General features: G+C 38.3%; 1 protein-coding gene across 1 annotated transcript in view; it reads left to right on the forward strand.

The window, feature by feature from the left end:
* The first annotated feature begins 6,876 nt into the window (after positions 1-6,876).
* The window catches only part of SLC13A1 (solute carrier family 13 member 1), a 71,555-nt gene continuing 53,477 nt past the window's right edge, over positions 6,877-24,954 (forward strand). Inside the window, exons 1-6 of the mRNA XM_008705820.1 lie at positions 6,877-6,906; positions 10,685-10,813; positions 19,909-20,045; positions 22,634-22,821; positions 23,451-23,499; positions 23,581-23,629. Of these exons, the coding sequence (XP_008704042.1) occupies positions 6,877-6,906; positions 10,685-10,813; positions 19,909-20,045; positions 22,634-22,821; positions 23,451-23,499; positions 23,581-23,629 (582 nt within the window). The remainder of the gene's footprint in view (positions 6,907-10,684; positions 10,814-19,908; positions 20,046-22,633; positions 22,822-23,450; positions 23,500-23,580; positions 23,630-24,954) is intronic.

Raw genomic sequence — 24,954 nt, forward strand, 5'->3', positions numbered from 1 at the left:
TGAGGGCTGGGACGCCGGGTGTGGGGCGCACATCCCGGGACGCTGCAGGGTTGAGCAGCACCAAGAGTAATAGAGTTAAAGTGGCCAGAACATCAGTAGAGAACGGGCCGCAATCCTTCTGTTCTGTGACAGAGGCTGAAATTCGGCCGCTGCTGCTCTGACTCTCAGAAGAGGCACAGCAAACCACCAGGGAAAGCCGCCAGAGAACAAAAGCCTGGAAATACCGGCTCAGAGAGTGCCCATCCCCATCCTCCCTCGCAGGGGACACGGAGACTCTACCCAAACAGGGTTGCCTGAGTATTGGCGCGGCAGGCCCCTCCCCCAGAACACAGAAGGCAGGCTGAAAAATCAAGAAGCCCACAACCCGGGCGCCTGGGTGGCGCAGTCATTGAGCGCCTGTCTTCGGCTTAGGGCGTGATCCCAGCGTTCCGGAAAGGAGTCCCTCATCGGGCTCCTCCGCTGGGAGCCTGCTTCTTCCTCTCCCACTCCCCTGCTTCTGTTCCCTCTCTCGCTGGTTGGCTGCCACATAAATAAATAAATAAAATCTTTAAAGAAGAAGCCCACATCCCTAAGATCCCTATAAAACAAGGGGCACGGCCTGGGACCCAGTCAATAATTTGGGCTCTGGAAACCCCGCAACCTCTCTTCATCAGAATGACAAGAAGGAGAAGCCCCCCCCAGCAAAGAAAAGACAGTGATTCTGTGGCCTCTGCCACAGAAATAATGGATATGGATGTAACCAAATTATCAGAAATGGAATTCAGAGTAACGATGGTCAAAATGATGAGTAGAATTGAAAAAACTATTAACGAAAAGGTTACTGAGAATATAGAATCCCTAAGGACAGAAATGAGAGCGAATCTGACAGAAATTAAAAATTCTATGAGCCAAATGCAGGCAAAACTAGAGGCTCTGACGGCCAGGGTCGCAGAAGCAGAGGAACGGGTTAGTGAATTGGAGGATGGGTTAATAGAGGAAAAAATGAAAATAGAAGATGGTCTTAAAAAAATCCACGCCCACGAATGTAGGTTACGGGAGATTACTGACTCAATGAAACGATCCAATGTTAGAATCATCGGCATCCCCGAGGGGGTGGAGAAAAACAGAGGTCTAGAAGAGATATTTGAACAAATTGTAGCTGAAAACTTCCCTAATCTAGCAAGGGAAACAAACATTCGTGTCCAAGAGGCAGAGAGGACCCCTCCCAAGCTCAACCACGACAAACCTACGCCACGTCACGTCATAGTGCAATTCGCAAATATTAGATGCAAGGATACAGTATTGAAAGCGGCCAGGGCAAAGAAATTTCTCACGTACCAAGGCAAAAGCATCAGAATTACGTCAGACCTGTCTACACAGACCTGGAATGAGAGAAAGGGTTGGGGGAGCATATTTAAAGCTCTTTCAGAGAAAAACATGCAGCCAAGGATCCTTTATCCAGCAAGGCTGTCATTCAGAATTGATGGAGAAATAAAGACATTTCAGAATCGCCAGTCACTAACCAATTTTGTAACCACGAAACCAGCCCTACAGGAGATATTACGGGGGGTTCTATAAAAGTAAAAAGGCCCCAAGAGTGATACAGAACAGAAAGTCACAGCCAATACAAACAAAGACTTTACTGGCAACATGGCAACATTAAAATCATATCTCTCAGTAATCAGTCTTAATGTAAATGGTTTGAACCATCCCATAAAACGCCACAGGGTTGCAGATTGGATAAAAAGAAATGACCCATCCATTTGCTGTCTACAAGAGACTCATTTCGAACCCAAAGATGCATTCAGACTGAGAGTAAGGGGATGGAGTACCATCTTTCACGCAAATGGACCTCAAAAGAAAGCTGGGGTAGCAATTCTCATATCAGATAAATTGGATTTTAAACTACAGACTATAGTTAGAGATGCAGAAGGGCACTATATTATTCTTAAGGGAAGTATTCAACAAGTGGATATGACAATTATAAATATATATGCCCCCAACAGGGGAGCAGCAAGATACACAAGCCAACTCTTAACCAGAATAAAGAGACATATAAATAAAAATACATTAATAGTAGGGGACCTCAACACTCCACTCTCAGAAATAGACAGAACACCCTGGCAAAAACTAAGCAAAGAATCAAAGGCTTTGAATGCCATACTCGACGAGTTGGACCTCATAGATATATATAGAACACTACACCCCAGAACCAAAGAATACTCATTCTATTCTAATGCCCATGGAACATTCTCAAGAATAGACCATGTTCTGGGACACAAAACAGGTCTCAACCGATACCAAAAGATTGAAATTATCCCCTGCATATTCTCAGACCACAACGCTCTGAAATTGGAACTCAACCACAAGGAAAAATTTGGAAGAAACTCAAACACTTGGAGACTAAGAACCATCCTGCTCAGGAATGACTCGATAAACCAGGAAATCAAAAATCAAATTAAACAATTTATGGAGACCAATGAGAATGAAAATACAACAGTCCAAAACCTATGGGATACTGCAAAGGCAGTCCTAAGGGGGAAATACATAGCCATCCAAGCCTCACTCAAAAGAATAGAAAAATCTAAAATGCAGTTTTTATATTCTCACCTCAAGAAGCTGGAACAGCAACAGAGGGACAGGCCTAATCCACGCACGAGGAAGCAGTTGACCAAAATTAGAGCTGAAATCAATCAAGCAGAAACCAGAAGTACAGTAGAGCAGATCAACAGGACTAGAAGCTGGTTCTTTGAGAGAATCAATAAAATTGACAGACCACTGGCAAGACTTATCCAAAAGAAAAGAGAAAGGACCCAGATTATTAAAATTATGAATGAAAAAGGAGAGGTCACGACGAACACCATTGAAATTGGAAGGATTATTAGAAATTTTTATCAACAGCTATATGCCAATAAACTAAGCAATCTGGAAGAGATGGAATCCTTCCTGGAAACCTATAAACTACCAAGATTGAAACCGGAAGAAATTGATTCCTTAAACAGGCCAATTAATTATGAAGAAATTGAGTCAGTGATAAACAACCTTCCAAATAACAAAACTCCAGGCCCGGACGGTTTTCCTGGGGAATTCTACCAAACATTCAAAGAAGAAATAATACCTATTCTCCTAAAGCTATTTCAAAAAATAGAAACAGAAGGAAAGCTACCAAACTCATTCTATGAGGCCAATATTACCTTGATCCCCAAACCAGGCAAAGACCCCCTCAAAAAGGAGAATTACAGACCGATTTCCCTAATGAATATGGACGCCAAAATCCTCAACAAGATACTTGCTAATAGAATCCAACAGTACATTAAAAGGATTATCCATCACGATCAAGTGGGATTCATACCTGGGATGCAAGCGTGGTTCAATATTCGCAAATCAATCAGCGTGATACATCATATCAACAAGAAAAGACTCAGGAACCATATGATCCTCTCAATCGATGCCGAAAAAGCATTTGACAAAATACAGCATCCTTTCCTGATTAAAACCCTTCAGAGTGTAGGAATAGAAGGTACATTTCTCAATCTCATAAAAGCCATCTATGAAAAGCCTACTGCAAATATTATTCTCAATGGGGAAAAGCTGGAAGCCTTTCCCTTAAGATCAGGAACACGACAAGGATGCCCACTCTCGCCACTATTATTCAACATAGTACTAGAAGTCCTTGCAACAGCAATCAGACGACAAAAAGGGATCAAAGGTATTCAAATTGGCAAAGAAGAAGTCAAAATGTCTCTCTTTGCAGATGACATGATACTCTATATGGAAAACCCAAAAGAAGCCACTCCCAAACTATTAGAAGTTATAGAGCAATTCAGTAACGTGGCAGGATACAAAATAAATGCTCAGAAATCAGTTGCATTTCTATACACGAATAACGAGACCGAAGAAAGAGAAATTAGGGAATCCATCCCATTTACAATAGCACCAAAAACCATACGTTACCTTGGAATTAACTTAACCAGAGACGTAAAGGACCTATATTCTAGAAACTATAAATCACTCTTGAAAGACATTGAGGAAGACATAAAAAGATGGAAAGATATTCCATGCTCATGAATCGGAAGAATTAACATAGTTAAAATGTCCATGCTACCCAGAGCAATCTACACTTTCAATGCTATCCCGATCAAAATACCAAGGACATTTTTCAAAGAACTGGAACAAACAGTCCTTAAATTTGTATGGAAACAGAAAAGGCCCCGAATCTCCAAGGAACTGTTGAAAAGGAAAAACAAAGCTGGGGGCATCACAATGCCGGATTTCGAGCTGTACTACAAAGCTGTGATCACAAAGACAGCATGGTACTGGCACAAAAACAGACACATAGACCAATGGAACAGAATAGAGAGCCCAGAAATGGACCCTCGGCTCTTTGGGCAACTAATATTTGATAAAGCAGGAAAAAACATCCGGTGGGAAAAAGACAGTCTCTTCAATAAATGGTGCTGGGAAAATTGGACAGCTACATGCAAGAGAATGAAACTTGACCACTATCTCACACCATACACAAAAATAAACTCCAAATGGATGAAAGACCTCGATGTGAGACAGGAATCCATCAAAATTCTAGAGGAGAACATAGGCAGCAACCTCTACGACATCGGCCAAAGCAACCTTTTTCATGACACATCCCCAAAGGCAAGAGAAACAAAAGATAAAATGAATTTATGGGACTTCATCAAGATTAAAAGTTTCTGCACAGCCAAGGAAACAGTCAGAAAAACTAAGAGGCAGCCCACGGAATGGGAGAATATATTTGCAAATGACACTACAGATAAAGGACTGGTATCCAAGATCTACAAAGAACTTCTCAAACTCAATACACGAGAAACAAATAAACAAATCAAAAAATGGGCAGAAGATATGAACAGACACTTTTCCAATGAAGACATACAAATGGCTAACAGACACATGAAAAAATGTTCAAAATCATTAGCCATCAAGGAAATTCAAATCAAAACCACACTGAGATACCACCTTACGCCAGTTAGAATGGCAAAAATAGACAAGGCAAGAAACAACAATTGTTGGAGAGGATGTGGAGAAAGGGGATCCCTCCTACATTGTTGGTGGGAATGCAAGTTGGTACAGCCACTCTGGAAAACAGTGTGGAGGTCCCTTAAAAAGTTAAAAATTGAGCTACCCTATGATCCAGCCATTGCACTACTGGGTATTTACCCCAAAGATACAGACGTAGTGAAGAGAAAGGCCATATGCACCCCAATGTTCATAGCAGCAATGTCCACAATAGCTAAATCGTGGAAGGAGCCGAGATGCCCTTCAACAGATGACTGGATTAAGAAGTTGTGGTCCATATATACAATGGAATATTACTCAGCTATCAGAAAGAACGAGTTCTCAACATTTGCTACAACATGGACAGCACTGGAGGAGATAATACTAAGTGAAATAAGTCAAGCAGAGAAAGACAATTATCATATGATTTCTCTCATCTATGGAACATAAGAACTAGGATGATCGGTAGGGGAAGAAAGGGATAAAGAAAGGGGGGGTAATCAGAAGGGGGAATGAAACATGAGAGACTATGGACTATGAGAAACAAACTGAGGACTTCGGAGGGGAGGGGGGTGGGGGAATGGGATAGACCGGTGATGGGTAGTAAGGAGGGCACGTATTGCATGGTGCACTGGGTGTTATACACAACTAATGAATCATCGAGCCTTACATCGGAAACCGGGGATGTACTGTATGGTGACTAACATAATATAATAAAAAATCATTAAAAAAAAAAAAAAGGTCTATTCAGATCCTCTGCCTATTTTTTAATTGTTGTTTTTGTTACTGAGTTTTATGGATTATTTATATTTTTTGGATATTAACTCCTTACCAGATATATAATTTGCAGATATTTTCTCTCATCATTAGGTTGACTTTTATTTGGTGGATAGTTTCCTTCTCTATGCATAAGCTTCACAGTTTGATGTAGTCACATTTGTTTATTTTTGCTTTTGTTGCTTTTGCCTTTCGAGTCAGATCTAAAAAAAGTATCACCAAGACCAGTGTCAAGGAGCTTACTGCCTATGTTTTCTTCTAGTAATTTTATAAATTCTGGTCTTACATTCAAGTCTTTAATCCATTTTGAATTAATTTTTGTATATGGTAAAAGACAGTCGTCTAGTTTCATTCTTTTGCATGTGGCTGTCCAGTTTTCCAAGTACTATTTATCGAAGGGATTGTCTTTTCTCCATTGTATACTCTTGGTTCCTTTGTCATAAATTAATTGACTATATATATTTGGGTTTATTTGTGAGCTCTCTCTTCTGTCCCATTGATCTATGAGTCTGTTTTTATGCAAATACCATACTGTTTTGATTATTATAGCTGTGTAATATAGTTTGAAATCAGGGAGCATGAGGCCTCTAGCTTTATTTTCTTTCTCAAGATTGCTTGGTTATTGAGGCTTTTTGTGTTCCATACAAATTTTAGCATTGTTTGTTCAAATTCTGTGAAAAATGTCATTGAAATTTTGATAGGAATTTCATTGAATCTATTGATTGCTTTGGGTAATATGGACATTTTAACAACATTAATTCTTTCAAACCAGGAGCACAGAATATTTTTCCATTTATTTGTGTCTTCTTTGATTTCTTTCATCAATGTCTTACAGTTTTTAATGTACAGGTGTTTAACCTCCTGGTTGAATTTCTTCCCAGGTATTTTATACTTTTTGATGCAATTATAAACGGAATTGTTTTCTTAATTACTTTTTCTTACAGTTCACTGTTACTGTATAAAATGCAACAGTTTTTGTATATTGACTTCGTATCCTGCAAATTTACTGAATTTGTGTATTAGCTCCAATAGTTTTTTTGGTGGAGTCTTTTAAGATTTCTCTATATAATATTATATCACCTGCAAATAGTGATGGTTTTACTTCTTCCTTCTAATTTGGAAGTCTTTTATTTCTTTTTCTTGCCTAATTGTTCTGGCTAGAACTTCCAGTACTATGTTGAGTAGAAGTAGTGAGAATGGGCACACTTGCCTTATTCCTGATCAAAGGCTTTCAGCTGTTTACCATTGAGTATGATGATAGCTGTGGGCTTGTCATATATGGCTTTTATTATATTGAGGTATATTCCATCTATACTTACCTTGTTGAGAGGTTTTTTTAATCATAAATAGATGTTGAGTTTTGTCAGATGCTTTTTCTGCATCTATTGAGATGATCATATGAATTTTATCCTTCGTTGTGTTAATGTGGTGTATCACCTTGATAGATTTGTGGATGTTGTACCATCCTTGCATCCCTGGAATAAACCTCACTTGATCATGTTGCATGATCCTTTTAATGTAATGTTGAATTCACTTAGCTAATATTTTGTTGAGGATTTTGCATCTATGTTCATTAGGGATATTGGCCTGTAATTTTTTTTTCTCGTATGTCCTTTTCTGGGTTTGGTATCAGGGTGATGCTGGCCTCATAAAATGAGTTTGGGGGCATTCCTATCTCTTCAATTTTTGGATGAGCTTGAGAATGAGAAGTATTAAATCCTTTAATGTTTTGGTAGAATTCACTGGTGAAGCTCTTTGGACTTTTGTTTGTTGGGCGTTTTTGATGACTGACTCAATCTCCTTATTAGTAATTGGTCTTTTCAGATTTGCTATTTCTTCATGAGTCTGTCTTGGAAGATTGTATTTTTCTAGGAATTTATCCATTTCTTCTAGTTTGTCCAATTTGTTGGTGTATAATTTTTCATAGTAGTCTTTTATGATTATTTGTATTTCTTTGGTGTCAGGTATAACTTACCTTATTTCATTCTGATTTTATTTATTTAAGCCTTCTCTCTTTTTTTCTTAGTAAGTGTAGCTAAAGGTTTTTCAATTTTATTCATCTTTTCAAAGAACCAGATCTTAGTTGCATTGATCTTTTCTACTGTTTTTTTAGTCTCTGTTTCATTTATTTCCACTCTGATCTTTATTTTCCTCCTTCTACCAACTTTGGACTTGATTGTTCTTTTCCTGGTTCCTTTAGGTGCAAGGTTAGTGTATTTGAGATTTTTCTTGTTTTTTGAGGTGGTAGCCTGCCAACAACTCTTTCCAATTGTTTCAGATTTCTAGGGCCTAGAGATGCTATCCTCCCTGGTCAGCAGAGCCAGGCACTCATGGGGCATCTCCTCCTCTACTTGTCTGCTGGCTTTAGCAGGGCTGTGAGTGCAGGACATTGAGGTTCCCAGCTCGGACAGGGATGCAGGAGCAGTATACGAGTGGGGCACACCCACTAGTGTTAGCAAGATAAAGGAAGAATGCAAAAATGACACCAACTAGCACCTCTATCCCTGGACAGAGTCCTAATAGGCTCTGCCCCTCTGTGAGACACTCGTTAAGATTAGCAAATGACTCTCCTTCATGTATGGTCTAGGAAATTTTCAAACTGCTGATTTTATGCTGAGTCCCAAGGTGTATAAATTTGTACATGAGCCTTCAAAGAGTAAAATCTGCATTCCCTACAGTCCCATGGTTCTCCTGAACCTAAGTCTCCTTGGTTTTCAAAGTCAGACATTTCGGGAGCTCCTCTCACTGGTGGAGATCCCAAGAGCTGAGGTGCCCAATTTGGGACACAAACTCCTCACTCTTCAGGGAGAAACTCCATATTTTGAGATACCTCTCAGTTGTGGGTCACCATACCACACATGGGGTTTTTGGTGAGGCAACATCTCTTACCTGTCTGGATGTGGCTCTTTTATCCTTTGCTATGAAGGAAACCATTCAGCTAGTTCTTAGGTTTATTTTTCAGAAGAAATTATCTCATGTGTAGCTTTAGATATGTTGTGTCTGTGGGGGGAAGTGAGTTCAGTTCTGCCATCTTGAACCCCAAATCTCAACCATTTTTTAACAATGCCCTAAAACAGCAATACACAATTTTATACCTAGCAAAGTAAAAGATTCTACTAGGAATTTCATTTTTGTTGAGTCTCCCTGTGTTTCTTCAGGAGCTCAGTTGTCTTTCTTTTTCTTTTTCAGTACTTCTTTTTTATTATTATGTTATGGTAGTCACCATACAGTACTTCATTAGTTTTTGATGTAGTGTTCCATGATTCATTGTTTGCATATAACACCCAGTGCTCATTGCAATACATGCCCTCCTTAATACCCATCATTGGGCTAACACATCCTCCCACCCTCCTCCCCTCCAAAACCCTCAGTTTGTTTCCTGGAGTCCATAGTCTTTCATGGTTCATCTCCCCCTCTGATTTCCCCCCCTTTATTTTTCCCTTCCTTCTCCTAATGTCCTCCAGGCTATTCCTTATGTTCCACATATAAGTGAAACCATATGATAGTAATCCAGTCAAAAAATGGGCAGAAGACATGAACAGACACTTCTCCAAAGAAGACATACAAATGGCTAACAGACATGTGAAAAAATGTTCAACATCATTAGTTATCAGGGAAATACAAATCAAAACCACATTGAGATACCACCTAATACCAGTTAGAATGGCAAAAATTAATAAGGCAGGAAACAACAAATGTTGGAGAAGATGTGGAGAAAGGGGAACCCTCTTACACTCTTGGTGGGAATGCAAGTTGGTACAGCCACTTTGGAAAACAGTATGGAGGTTCCTCAAAAAGTTAAAAATTGAGCTACCCTATGACCTAACACCAGTTAGAATGGCAAAAATTAATAAGGCAGGAAACAACAAATGTTGGAGAAGATGTGGAGAAAGGGGAACCCTCTTACACTCTTGATGGGAATGCAAGTTGGTACAGCCACTTTGGAAAACAGTATGGAGGTTCCTCAAAAAGTTAAAAATTGAGCTACCCTATGACCCAGCAATTGCACTACCAGGTATTTATCCCAAAGATACAGATGTAGTGAAAAGAAAGGGCACATTCACCCCAATGTTCATAGCAGCAATTCTACAATAACCAAACTGTGGAAGGAGCCGAGATGCCCTTCAACAGACGAGTGGATAAAGAAGATGTGGTCCATGTATACAATGGAATATTACTCAGCCATCAGAAAGGATGGATACCCACCATTTGCATCGACATGGATGGAACTGGAGGGGATTATGCTAAGTGAAGTAAGTCAAGCTCAGTTGTCTTTCTAAAAAGCAAAGCAGGAGGCTCTTAACCCCCAGGTCCATGTTATTTAGAAGCTGACTTAGTCTCATCCATGTCCTATAACTTGGCATTGTCCTTCTTTCTCTAGAACAAAGCACAGCAAAAAGTTTGCTCTAGGTTTATTTCTGCCTTTTAGTAGGAAGAGAAGACAGGTATACACTGGTACCAACCAATAGACACCAGGGAATGCAAATAAAAGTCACATATGTCTTGTCCCAGGGGAAAGGCAGTAACTTGACTATTTATGCACTCCAAAAGAACTGGAAGTGCATTTTATAGGCAAATAAAGGTGAACACAAGCATTCATACACACTGAAAGGAGCACAGAAAATTGATTATATGCTATTATCTGTTTTGAAGGAAATGTGAAAGAAACAATGAAGGAGGATTTTTGTTTGTTTGGTTTGGTTTTTCATGTGTACTAAATTTTGGCTTTTAGAATCCCTAAGAAATAACTATTTACTGCCCAACTCATAGGTGCGGAGGCCTTCAAGTTTCTTCTTACTTTCTCAGTGACACAGCTCCATTCAGCAAATGTGGTTGTGATTTAAATGATGATTTCCCAGCCTCATTATTTCACCTCGCATTTTTCCTTTGTTCTTTCCAGGAAGCAGAATGTGCCTACACGCTCTTTGTCGTTGCCATATTTTGGCTTACAGAAGCTTTGCCTTTGTCAGTAACAGCTTTACTGCCTGGTTTAATGTTTCCATTGTTTGGGATCATGGCTTCTAAGAACGTAAGTCCTCTTGCAAATGTTTGTCATAATTAGATTCCTTATTTTGTGCTGAGAAAAGTTGTGTTGAAAGGGAACAAGAGGGACACCCTGGGTGGCTCAGGCGGTTGAGGGACCAACTCTTTGGTTTCTGGTCAGGTCATGATCTCAGGATCCTGAGATCAAGCCCTGTGTGAGGCTCCGCACTCAGTGGGGAGTCTGCTTGAGAGTCTCTCCCTATGTTCCTCCCCCTTCTTTCTCCCTCTCTCTCTCTCAAAATACATAAATAAATCTTGAAAAAAAAAAAGGGGGGGAACAATAATCTTGTTGAGAAATGCATGTCCTGCCTTCCCAGGCTGATATCTGTGCCTGGTGTCTCCCTCCCAACAAAAGGACCAACCCTTTCACATCCTGCATTAGCTTTTTCTTTTCAGCAGAATTTGGTCTCACACAGTGTTAGAAAAGCAGTTTTTGTTTTTAATGAAGAAAAAGCTACCCTGTTTTCTTTTCCAGAAACCTGCCATTTCAAAAGATAAAGCCAAATTAACTTTCATGTGTATTTCTATTTTGTTCTTGCTGAGAGGAGTTTATTCATGCTGAGAGGTGTTTCTTACCTTTATACAATCTAAGGGTACCTGTCTGAAGAAAATGGATTCAGTTTCCCATTAAAAGCATGAAATGCATTGAAATCAGAATATCTATCTTCATGCAGTCTCCAGCCACCCAGCACACAACTTCCTAAACCACAGCTGAAAGAGTCTCAGGAAAGATGCCAAGTTCAAGATGCCAGTCCCTGCAATCGATCACCGTTGGACTTCTATCTTCTGCCAGAGTCCAGTATTGCTATCTTGAGGTTCATCTGTCTTGTAATGTGGGTGGAGATTTTTCTTTTTAATGAGTCCATGATATAGGGGTTTTTTGTCCTGTGGGAGAAGGTATTCTTTTCCTTCTCTTCATGTCATTCTCCCTCATTTTGTAGTTCAAATCACCTTTTTGCATTTCAGATCCATTTTTCTCCTCTTTTCTTACTGCATTTTTCCTTCCCTCCTAACCTTGACTCTTGTTTCTAAGCACCACTGATTGGGAAGAGAGGGCAGCCAGTGCTGACACTCTGCTGTCCCACAGAATCTGGGCTCTGTAACTGAAGAAGTTTTTCAAATTCTCCAATATGCTACATAGCGGTTAGTAAAGGAAATTTTAAAAAGAAAGGATTGGCAAGTTCTCAGAAATAATGTGTCAAGTTATTAACCCCTGTTCTGCTGGCTTGGGTGGTTGTACCTCCAAAGATAATTAAGTTCAACAGTGACATATTTGTCTCTTATGATTTAATAAAAATAAAACTGACTAAATTGACTTTTTAAAAGATGCTGAGATAGAAGCAAGATTAACTGGAATTGGGGCATTTCTGTAGCAATAGGCTAGAGGAAGACGGGAGAAAAAGGGGGCCTAGGAAAGCCTGGCTGGGTGAGCACTGCCGAAGAAATATCTTGGCCTCTTTACAGGATGTGGAGGCCCAGCTAGAGGCAGCAAACTTCTAAGTACTGTCAGCAGGTACATGACTCAGACTGCTGGTACCTGTCCCGGGAGTCCTTCATCCCCTGTAAGTGTCAGCTTCAGACTAATTCAACAGTCATAGAATCTTAGACTTGGAAACACATTCTTCTGGGTCATTTCTTCCTGGGGCAGGGATTCCTCCTCCCAATATTTCTTACAGATGAGATCACTCAGGAAATGATTAAAGGCTTCCTGTGCATGGGACCAGAATACCCCACAAGGAAATACGTATCATTTTTGAAAACTTTGAATACTTAAGTCACTCACCTTTATTGAGCCCAAGTGTGAAACTTAGTCACTTTGATTCTAAACTTTTCTCTAAACATCTACACACACACACACAAGCACACACACAACAATAACAACAACAAAAACCTCATATTTTTTCCATATGAGAATGTTGCTTGGATGTGAAAATAAAAATCATTTCCTCCCTAAGTCATCCCAACTCCAGTCTTTGTGGTTTCCAGACCTCAACTCCCTTTTTTAACCCCACCACCTCCACCTGCCTCGTCTCCACCATCTTCACTCCTCTTCCTGGAACTGCCTCTATTTTGTCCGATTAATACTTACAGATTAAATAGTTAATAAATGTAATGTCTGTCATGTGGTAAGCACTCAATATATATTAGTATTATTATTTGCACATTGGCAAGGGTGAATAGATCACTCTAGAAACATTCTGATTGTTGCAAAGCTAAGTGAGTCTATCTCCCCTCTGGTATTTCAGCCTCAATTCATTTTAAACTTTATGTGACTTCTTTCACCATAAGCTTAATGGGAACTTACAACAAATCAAAGTCCTTAGGCATTTTAGTATAAAAAACTTTTCTTCAGTCTTGTGATCCTCTTTCCAGATAGGGCAACTGATCTTTTACAAGAAATATCTGACCAAAGCTACAGGGAAAGGTCTAGAGATTTAGTCAGAAGACCTGAGCTTAAAACCTGATATTCACCACTAATTATTTGTATGATCCTGATCATGTCCCTTAGCAACTCTTTTTTTCTCATCTATCAATAGGGAATGCCACATAATTCAGGGGTTGTTGTAATAATCAAATCAAATAATATTCATGAACAATGATACATACTAGGCATCAAGTATTCTTATGAGTTTTAATATCCACAGTTAAAGGTATTAAACTATCATGCCAGCCTACTGAAGCATATTGGAATCTCAACTCTGCCATTGAGAATAATATGTCTTTAATGTCTTCATCTAAGTTCAGAGCTCTACACAGAGCTTGAAACTATGGTGGCCAAAGAGAAGGCTGTATAGAGCTCTGAAGATATGTTTACATATAAACTTTACACATATAAATGTGGAGGTATACATATGTATATGCAGACATTATATTACATATTTACTAAGTCATTTGATAAATATTTAGGTGCTAGGACGCTGCCAGGCTCTTGGGAATATAGCAATGAATAAATATAGACAAAAGTCCTTGTCTTCCCAGGAGAAAAGATACAATAAAAAATATACATTAATGTATAGGTAAATTATACTGAGGAGGTAATTGGTGTTGTGAAAAAATGCAACAAGATATAAATAGGATGATCAGAGTAGACCTCAGTGAGGTGTCAATACCTGAACAAAGACTTACAGGAGATGGGGGAGTTAGTCATGTGGCTATCTGGGGAACAACCATTGCTGAGGGGCAAATACCCACCACAAAGACTTCAAGGCAGGCGTGTGTCTGCAGTGTGATGAGAGCAAAATGAGTGAAGGGGAGAAGGACAGAACGTGATGTCAGGGAGATAATTTGTGGAGGGACTAGACCATCTAGGCCCAAAGTAGGCCACCGTAAAGTTTTAACTCTCAATGAAATGAGACCCTCTAGAGAGTTTTGAGTAGAAGGGTGACATGATCAATTTGACTTTTATTTAAAAGGATAATTTGGACTTCTGTGTTGAGAAACAAGGCAGAAAGAAGGAAATGGGTAGCAGGTTATTGCAATAATCCAGTTGAGAGACCATGGTAATTCAGACCAGGGATAGTAATGGGGATATTGAATATATTGTTAATGTATTTTTAAGATAAAACCAACAAAACTTCCTGTATGATTTTACATAGCATATGATAGGGTGAAAAAAAGGGGGGGGGCATTCAAGGATGCCTCAGAAATTTTTGACCTGGCAGCTGGAAAAATGCAGTTGCCATCACTCAAAATGGGGGAACGATGGGCAGAGTAGGCTTGTTGCAGAAGAGAGGCTGACGCTGGGAGTACAAAGTTTAACACTAAGTTTGAAATAACTATTTGACATCTAAGTGAAGGCGTTGAGTAGGCAGTTAAATGCAAATGAGTCCAGAGTTCATGAGATAGAGCTGAGCTGGAAATATAAGTTTGAGTATCATCAGCATATAGGTGGTATTGAAAGCCTAAAACTTGATGAGGTGATTTAGAGAGTGAGTGAAGATTTAAAACTAACAACAACAAAACAGAGGACAAAGAACTGAGCTTGGTGTGAAGAGAAAGTACTAGCAAAGAAGAATGAGAAGGATAGGTTATTGAGGTAGGAGGAAGGCCAGGAGAGTGTGAGATCCTGGAATCCAAGTGAAGAAATGTTTTAAGGATGAGGCAAAGATCAAATGTGTCAAATCTGTTAATAGGTCAATTAATGTGAAAACTGGGAATCGACCATTGGAATTAGCAACAAAGCATAAATAAATATATTTTAAAACAACAAAATATGTATGATATAATTATTTCTAATCATATGCATTATAATGGACTTTTCTTAAAAATCTCATTTAATTCAAAAACTTGTGAAATATTATTGAACTTTAATGGGTAAGTGTATTGACTTGTAGGAAGGTTGTGAACTGGTACATTATATAGCTAAGAGAGAACCCAGGTGCTCTGATTGCAAAAGTGCATGTTTCTTGACGAAATTCCATTTTGAGACAGAAATATGATTACCTTGATCTTAAAAATAGATTTCAGGGGCGCCTGGGTGGCACAGCGGTTAAGCATCTGCCTTCGGGGGAATGAAACATGAGAGACTATGGACTATGAGAAACAAACTGAGGGCTACAGAAGGGAGGGGGGTGGGGGAATGGGATAGGCCGGTGATGGGTAGTAAGGAGGGCACATATTGCATGGTGCACTGGGTGTTATACACAACTAATGAATCATCGAGCCTTACATCGAAAACCGGGGATGTACTGTATGGTGACTAACATAATATAATAAAAAATCATTATAAAAAAAAAAAAAAAGCATCTGCCTTCGGCGCAGGGCATGATCCCGGCATTATGGGATTGAGCCCCACATCAGGCTCCTCTGCTATGAGCCTGCTTCTTCCTCTCCCACTCCCCCTGCTTGTGTTCCCTCTCTCGCTGGCTGTCTCTATCTCTGTCAACTAAATAAATAAAATCTTTAAAAAAAAATAGATTTCAAATTCCATTAGGAATTTTATTTGACATGCCTATTTTGCCTCAAAAATAGTTGTAATTATCATTTACAAACCAGTAACATTTTCTCTTATTACCTCCTATGTACATAGGCTATAAACAAACACATATGCTTGTGACTAATGTGCTACAAATATGCTAACTACAATGAAACCCAAAGAGTAGGTAATACAATGGAAAACAAAGAATGTGAAAATTCCTCCTTAGGTTTACAATTGATTTCATTTAGACAGTTGGGCTGCAGGCCATTTTTTGTTTACATAGTCCATTAAGAGATCATCAAACTGTGAATCTGAGGGCCAAATCTAGCCTGCTACCCAATTTTTAACATAAAATTTTATTGGAAACACACAAAGCCATTGATCATTCATTTAAATAATGTCTTTGGCTACTTTTTGCTACAAAGACAAGTTGAATAGTTGCAATAGAAACAATAAGGCTCACAAAGTCTAAAACATTTATTATCTGACCTTTACAAAGTCTGCCAACTGCTGACATAATCTAAAGAGATTACAACAAGAATATCTCATGGTCCTGGACTTCCTTCTGTTTAATCACTTACTAATAATGGCTTACTTCTATGCATTCCATTGTAAAAGAGATAAGAGAAGAGGAAAACTCAAATGTCTATTCATTTTTCAGTAATCAACTTGAGTATCAGGTCCTGTAAGAAAACTTTCCCCATTCCCCTAGAAAAAGGTGGTCATTATTCTTTGAGCCTCAACTATACCTTGAAGAAATATTTTTCATACACCTATGATACCTTACTGCAGTCTTTGTTAACTTGTTTTTCTCATCTAATAACCTGTAAACTCCTTGAATCTAGGGACTTACTAATTCAGTAACTATTGAGGGCCAATATGTGCCAGACATGTGCTAAATCCATGAATACAATGATCAATAAGATACATCTCTGCCTTCAAAATATGTCTAATCTAATAAAGGGGATAATTAAGTAAATAAATGATCACTATATAGATTAGGATGTGCTCTCACAGAAGGAAGTAGCATCCAACTAAGCTGAGGATAGTCAGGAAGGCATCTTAGAAGAACTGACATCTGAGTTCATCCATGAAAGAAGATTATGGATAACCAAAGTAAGAGAGTCATTCCAGTTAAATGACAGGCAAGTGTTGAAGCATTTCTGTGACTGGAGAATTACACATATAAGGAAAAGTTGGCAGAGCACTGAAAGACTAAGCTGGAAAGGTGAGATGGGACTAAATGATGAAGAGTCTTATAAGACATGTTGGGAGGATTGGATTTGGTCTCAAAAGACATGGAGTCCAGTGAAGGAGCACAGAAAGCCCAATGATGTGATTAGATTTACACTTCAGAAAAGTAGCTGTGACAATGGTAAGGGGCAGATTAGAAAAAGACAGAAACAGTAACTATGTGAGAAGCAGGAAGGAGCTTAATTAAGGTAGTAATGTTTGAGTAGAACAAAGTGAACAATTTAAAATATATAGGGGGATGGGACGTCTGGATGGCTCAGTCAGTCAAGTGTCTGCCTTCAGATCACATCATGATCCCGGTGTCCTGGGATTGAGTCCCACATCGGGCTCCTTACTCAGTAGGGAGCCTACTTCTCCCTGCTGTTCCACCTGCTTGTGCGCTTGCCCACATGTGCTCTCTCTCTGACAAATAAATAAATAAATAAATAAATAAAATCTTTCAAAATAAAATATATAGGGGAACTAGAGATAATAGGACTTTGTGACTAATACACACATACTGGAAGTGAAAAAGGAAGCATAGCTGACTCTTAGGTTTCTAACTTGGGCAACTAAGTAGATGGAAATTTCCTCTGCCACAAGAAGGGATATGCTTAGTTTTTAGATCTTTGTGGGAAATTCAAATGGAAATGTCCAGCTGGATACACCAGACGTATCTGTTTGGATATAAAGATTTTAGTGTCGTCAGCATTCATTCAGCAAATATATATTGAATGCCCACTGTGTGCTGGACATTATTTTAGTCACATAGAGTTAGAAATTGTAAGATTCAATCTTCAGGTGTACAAAACAAGAAGACTGGAGACAAAACCCTGTAGAATACCAACATTTAAGAAAAGGGCAGAGGAAAAGTAATTTTCAATGTAGGCCAAGGAGAAAAATTCAGAAAGGCAGAGATAGACCAGGGAGAAAAATAATGACTCATGAGTCTGTAAACACTAGTAAATTAATAATTTGTAATAATACTAATACTGAGAGTAATGATTGAGAGAGTTGGGAAGGTAGAAGTTTGGGAACAGAGTGTAGACAATTGGGATTTAGGAGCTCAGAGACCATAGCTTATTCACTGGCTCCCTTCCTCACTCTCTCATTCATCCAATGTTATTTACTGAGCTCCTTTTCTGTACCAGGACTGTACTAGGTGCCAAATATGCAACAACTAGCAACACAGATTCCTGGTACTCTTAGAATGTATAGTATATTACAGAAGACAAGCAACAAGCAGGTAAACACACTATTTACATAATATAACATGCTATGAAGGAAAGAAACAGGGCTCTGTAATATAGAAAAATAGTAGAAACTATTTAGAAAATCTGGATATTTGAGAATTGAGGTGTGAAGAGGGAAAAACACGTCAGATATTTATAATTACATTCCCTGTTCACATAACAGTTTTGGTGCATGGTAAACACTTATTTGATGTTAGAGTAATTAGTAAATGAAATAATAAGGAAATTGATGGAATTATTTTCTATTATGCAATACTATAAAATGTAAAGAGGTAAATACAAACTGTGAAAAACATAATAAATTAACTTTTCATAAAACATAATGAAGAGATCCACTTGTCCACTTTTAATTCCAAAGCTTATTTTTACCCTTTTTAAACTAAGCCAAGCTTAGTAAGCTATATTAAAAATGCTAATACAATTTAAAATAGCAAAATTATCATGAGAACTGATTTTTCTATTCGTTTGTGGTTTTATATTGAAATAGTTATTTTCCAACTCTTGGGGTGCCTGGGTGGCTCAGTTGGTTGAGTGTCTGCCTTTGACTCAGGTCATGATCCCAAGGTCCTGGGCTCGAGTCCCACATTGGGCTCCCTGCTCAGTGGGGAGCCTGCTTATCCCTCTCTCTCTGTCCCTCCCCCCACCCTGCTCGTGCTCTCTCTCAAATAAATAAAATCTTTTTAAAAATGGTATAAACAAAAGGTATAGTTATTTTCCAACTCTTCTATTCCTTCTACCAGATATTGTTTTTTTAAAAGGATATTTCCTCTTATAATCCTCTCCTTTCAGCACTGCCTTGTGATTCAGTTTAACTAAGCAGGTCCTAAAGTCAGGTCTCTTGAATATCCGTCTCATGAAGTACTACACCTAAAAATTTAAAAATAAGGTTTCTGTGGTTAGATAAGTTTTAAAAATATGTTGTGAATAGAATCCCACTCTGTGAGTGGCAATGCATGTTAATATATAAAGGTTTTGAGTTAGACCTACAGGAAAGAAAGTTCTAGTATTTCAGAACCCTATGTCTTGTAAACTTATTTGACCACAAAATCTTTTTGTTGTTGTTGTTGTTTAAGGAAAAGATTAAGTACCTAACATACCTCAGAGCATTCTCTGGTAAATAGGTTGACCCAAAATGTCTGTACACTCCACTAATCTCTGAATGGTGTTAGCTAAAAATGGCTTAAAATGTTGGCTCCTCTTCAAGGGTGTATTTTTTATAGCAAATAATTATGAAGGTAAAACCATTCGAAATATTTAGGAGTGACACTACAGTTTGGGCATAATGGATGGTAATGAAGACACTGGCGGGTTGGAAACTCAACTTGGACTTTCCCAAATCACTGTTGCTGCCATTCTGTTGCAGCATAAACCAGTTAATCCCAGTTTGGAGATGGAAAAATTAAGGCATTGAAGGCACTTGCCTGATGTTACACAGCTATTTCAAAACCCAGTATCTTGGGTACTCTTTTTTGTATGTATTTTCCCTTAACACTGTTATTTCTGGGTAAGCATATAGAACATAGTTAAATTTGTATTGTCACATACCTACGTTTTTCCTAATAGAAAGATTAAGTAGTTTGAAGGTGAAAGTTAAGAGTAGCAAAAAAGTGTTTTCTTGGGCAATATTATTTTTCCCCCACTGATGTAAGTAATCGTGGGCTTAATTATAAATTTCAGGTGGCATCTGCTTATTTCAAAGATTTTCATCTACTGCTAATTGGAGTCATCTGTTTAGCAACATCAATAGAAAAATGGAATTTGCACAAGAGGATTGCTCTGAGAATGGTGATGATGGTGGGTGTGAACCCAGCATGGTAAGTACTGTGTACTGTTCCAGGTTTACTTTCCTAACAGATCATTTTCTTGCAGAGCAAATTAAATAAGTGTAATGCACATCCAGGCGATCATTCATATCGCAGTATAATTCATGCCTTTCTTTCCTCTGCAAATATGAAAGTGTACTGGAGTTGTAGGAAGAAACAACAACTTTCAGGTCTAATTACAGGGTGATTGGAATAAGTGCACACAACCCTCTCACCTTTCATGCACAGTAGGAGCCAAAGCTGAGAATAGCCTTGAACCCCAATAGACAAGATTGACAGACTTCAGAGTAGATTTCAGTCCTATCTTGTTTATTTGGCTGATTACACATTCAAGACTTGTTCACGAGCATCTTTGATCATAGGGAGGATGTTAAGAACCAAGGACAAAGGGGCGCCTGGGTGGCACAGCGGTTAAGCATCTGCCTTCAGCTCAGGGCATGATCCCGGCGTTCTGGGATCGAGCCCCACATCAGGCTCCTCTGCTATGAGCCTGCTTCTTTCTCTTCCACTCCCCCTGCTTGTGTTCCCTCTCTCGCTGGCTGTCTCTAAATCTGTCGAATAAATAAATGAAAAATCTTTAAAAAAAAAAAAAAAAAAGAACCAAGGACAAAGACATTACTGACAAAATACAAATGTGTGCAGAAAAATTCCCAGGTGAGTATTTTTCTTTTTAAATGAACTATTGCAAAGTGAAACAATCAATGAAGAAATTTCATCTACAGAATGTGAAATCACTTAGTTGACTGATTTTGCCCACTGAAATAAGTGCTTTTTTCCATTAAATTAATTAGCTATTTTAGTTTTAATTCTAGCTCTTGTTAAGAACATAGATGTGAGCTAAAAAAAATATATTTCCAGTGTCATAAACACTTGCATGATAGCATTAAGCTCTAAAGTCTTAAGTGGTTCTTCCCTTCTCATTTTTCTTTGAAAATAAGAAAATTTCATTGAATTATATTGCATAGTTCATTCTAGAGTATATCCACATCTGTGTTCATCATTTATGAATCAAATAGTTTTGTTAAATACAAAAAATAACTCAGATGAGACAAATTTTTAAAATATTTGTTACTTAAAATATTTATACTATGTATGTATTGGAAAATTTCACTCTTGAGATGAAATGGTATTCCATGCCTCTCAGGGTGCTATGGAAACGTGTGTCTTTTCCTTGACCGTCTGCTCACTGACCACTGGGGATGGGGTTAGTGAACTACACAGTGGAGCAAGAGCCCTGTCCTTTATATCACTGAGTGGCTTTGCAATTTAAGGCATTTTCACCACACAGAAGGTTTATCTGCTCACTATCTTTTTTTATAGAAAGATTTCATGTCTTGCCAATGTCTTAAATTAAAGGTATTTCTAGGTTACTTTTTTTTTTTTTTATTCGACAGGATAGAGACAGCCAGCGAGAGAGGGAACACAAGCAGGGGGAGTGGGAGAGGAAGAAGCAGGCTCATAGCGGAGGAGCCTGATGTGGGGCTCGATCCCATAACGCCGGGATCACGCCCTGAGCCGAAGGCAGACGCTTAACCGCTGTGCCACCCAGGCGCCCCTCTAGGTTTCTTTTTATTGAGAATCATTTCTTGTTTAAACAGATATCTAAAGAGTTTTATTTTCTTTTACATGTAGAAATTATTCCCCTGGTCTAAAGTTGAAACTTACAGCGTAGCATTTGTCTTGTAGATCTACTTTTAAAGGGAGTCGTACAATTTCATAAATGGCTCCATATGGAAAGATGTGCTTCTGAATGATTTTCTGGGATCTCCTACTCAAAAGGGACCATATTTTTTCCACAAGTGTGATTTTGAAAGCTTCTAGATATGATTTAAAATCCTACAGTCTTAGGTGTGTTATTTTTAAGGGAGAAAAACTACTCTATTTATAAGAGAAGACAATGTAATATATCCAGTACTTGACCACAGACAGGAATGTCAAACACAGGAAAGCATAAATAATAGAATCTACAGAAAATTCTGAAACCTCATTTTAGCTAGTAATTTTAACCATTTCCTCCACCTACCATATATTGAACCAGAATAGTCAACAGTAAAAAGTCGATTTAAAAATATTAATTTCTCTCCTTGCCCTCGTGCCTCCTTGGCACACATACTAATAAATTGAGATGTGACCAAAAGATAAAAGAAAGAGTAAGGGACCCTCAATTGAAAAACTGATTGCATTTCATCTACTAGTATTTCAAGGTAAGTGCCATCTGTAAAGGGCATTGAAATATTTGTATAATATTATAAGCTATTCTACCATCTACTGACTTGCAATTTGGTTATACATTTCATCGTTTTTCTGTTTTAAGAGAAGATGTTTACGATTCTAGGGAGACAAATCTCGTAAGAACACTGCTCTCCCATGTGCCACTCTGATTCCTATCTGGCTATGACTGTCCTCAGGGTTTGCCATCAGAGAGGAACCCTAACTTCAGTGTGTTTTGAAAAAATTCCCAACTTAAAAACAGCATTCTTTACAGTTAAGTAATACAGAGCTAGTTAAGCTCTGTATGGAGAGCTTATGTATGCTCTCTACGGAGAGCATAGCCCATACAAAAAGCCCTCTCGTTTCAGGCTGACACTGGGGTTCATGAGCAGTACCGCCTTTTTATCGATGTGGCTTAGCAACACCTCAACGGCTGCCATGGTGATGCCCATCGTGGAGGCTGTGGCACAGCAGATCATCAGCGCCGAAGCAGAGGTCGAGGCCACTCAGATGACTCATTTCAGTGGATCAACCAACCATGGACTGGAAATTGATGGTATCACATGTTGATACAGCTGCAGTGGGGTCTAATCATTTGGGCAGTAGGCAGAAACTCAAGAATTCTGGCTTATATTTTATTAACTGTCCATATGTGCATGATATGAATTTAACTTTCTCCTTTCTGTGTTTCCCAATATTATACATTACCCAAATATCTTACCTCCAATTAATGGTCGAATTTACATTCTCTGGAAAAAGAGGAAGAATGCCCTTTGTACCCTCTAGCCACTCTGATGGAACTCACTCTCTCTGTCTCTCTCAGTAGACCCCAGGTTACTCTTTCATACTGAATTGACATTCCTGCATAATAGTGGGAATCTTTTAATTCCTACATTCTATTTGGAAAAAGCATTACATCTGGCTGCAGTTATTTTTGGCTCTGATAAATTGCCGTGATGGAGTATAAATGTTGGGGTGATATTTGTATTTATAAAATATTTTATTAAGATGAATGTTATGTCAGTACAGGTGAATTTGTTTTCAGTTTCTGGTAATGCTTCCATCTTACACACACACACACACACACACACACACTTTCTAGTAATGCTTCCATCTTACACACACACACACACACACACACCGATAACACTTTAAATTATTTTTCTTTTATTTAATGTTTTGCAGAAGGTGTTGAAACAAATGAGAGGAAAGAGAAAACCATACCAGTTCCAGGGTAAAGAATATTGACATTTTGATTAGGATTTTCTAAATTACATTTTAATAAAATTATAAACTGGGTCAATTTACTTTTCAGATACAGTAATGATGCAGGAAAAATTTCAAGGAAGACGGAGCTGGAAAAGGTACATTAAATGTGATTCTTTGTAAATAATTATATGTGAAATTATATTAGATCTGCAGTTAAAAAATGTATGCATTTTATTTTTTATTTTTAGAGAGGGAGGGGGAGGGGCAGAGGAAGAGGGAAAGAAAGAGTCCTAAGCAGGATCCACGCTCCCAGTGTGAGCCTGTTGTGGGGCTCGATCTCATGACCCTCAAATCATGACCTGAGCTGAAATCAAGAGGGTGATGCTTAACTAACTGAGCCACCCAGGCGCCCTGAGATGTATGCATTTTAAAATCTGTTACTTCCTTCCTTGTCTATAAATTACTTTGCTTGCCTAAATCAAAGCATGGTGTAATGGTTTGATAAGCCCTCATAGATAGACATAGACTAAAATCAACATTCTGATAGAGAACATTTTATGCTTTGAAAATTAGCAGCATTATTTTCTTTTTTTACTGAGTTCGTGGTGATGGGAGTTAGCATATGTAATTTAAAGAAATATAATTCCAGTCTCAGAATATTGTTTCATTTTTTTATTAAAATCTTATCAGCCTGATAGCCTGATTTTCGTTAGGACTATCCTCATTTCCCTCAGGTTATAAACTTAGAGCAACTCTTATTCGTGTAATTACAATCCAGTTATCTTTAGTGTCCCCACTAAAAAATTCCGTGTGGAATTTATGAATTGCTACTGTCAAATACAGATGGAGGAGTTGTTGTAGTCATTCTAGCTATTAAAGGAAGGAAGGAGACTTTTGTAAACTATCCCATAGAATTCATTTCCCCAGAACAAATCACTATAAAAATTCTATACTAAGTTGTATTGGGAGCAATAGATCTTGAGACCACTGAAAAATAATCCTGCATAGAAATAGTTTTCCAGTAACCATGGCATTAGGAATAGGAGAGCGGGGCATATGTTCCTTCCTCAGGCTATAATGCATTTACATGCAACTCAGTAGGAGAAAGAAAACTTTGTTATTTACAGAAATCTTCAAGGANNNNGTGATTTCTCAGTAAAGAGAAGACAAATAGCAAAGATAAGTTTTAAGCCATCAGCTACAGGATTTTAAAGATGAGAATTGAATATATATTTCTGAAAACATTATCACCCTTAGGAATAGAAGTAATTCTTTTAAAACAAAATCAACAGCATGGGAGGTATATTACAGAAGAATACATTAAAATGAGCTTTAAAAATTATGAAAATTGACAAGCATAAACAGAAAGAATATCCTTGCACTCAGTAACTTTCTCACGGTCATCTTTAGAAACCCAGTTTTCTGGCATGATGCCTAAATTTTAGGTCAAGCCCCTTCAAATTGATTTGATGCCCAACCC

This window comes from Ursus maritimus, unplaced genomic scaffold, assembly GCF_017311325.1.
Source record: "Ursus maritimus isolate PB19 unplaced genomic scaffold, ASM1731132v1 scaffold_3, whole genome shotgun sequence".
NCBI lineage: Eukaryota > Metazoa > Chordata > Mammalia > Carnivora > Ursidae > Ursus > Ursus maritimus.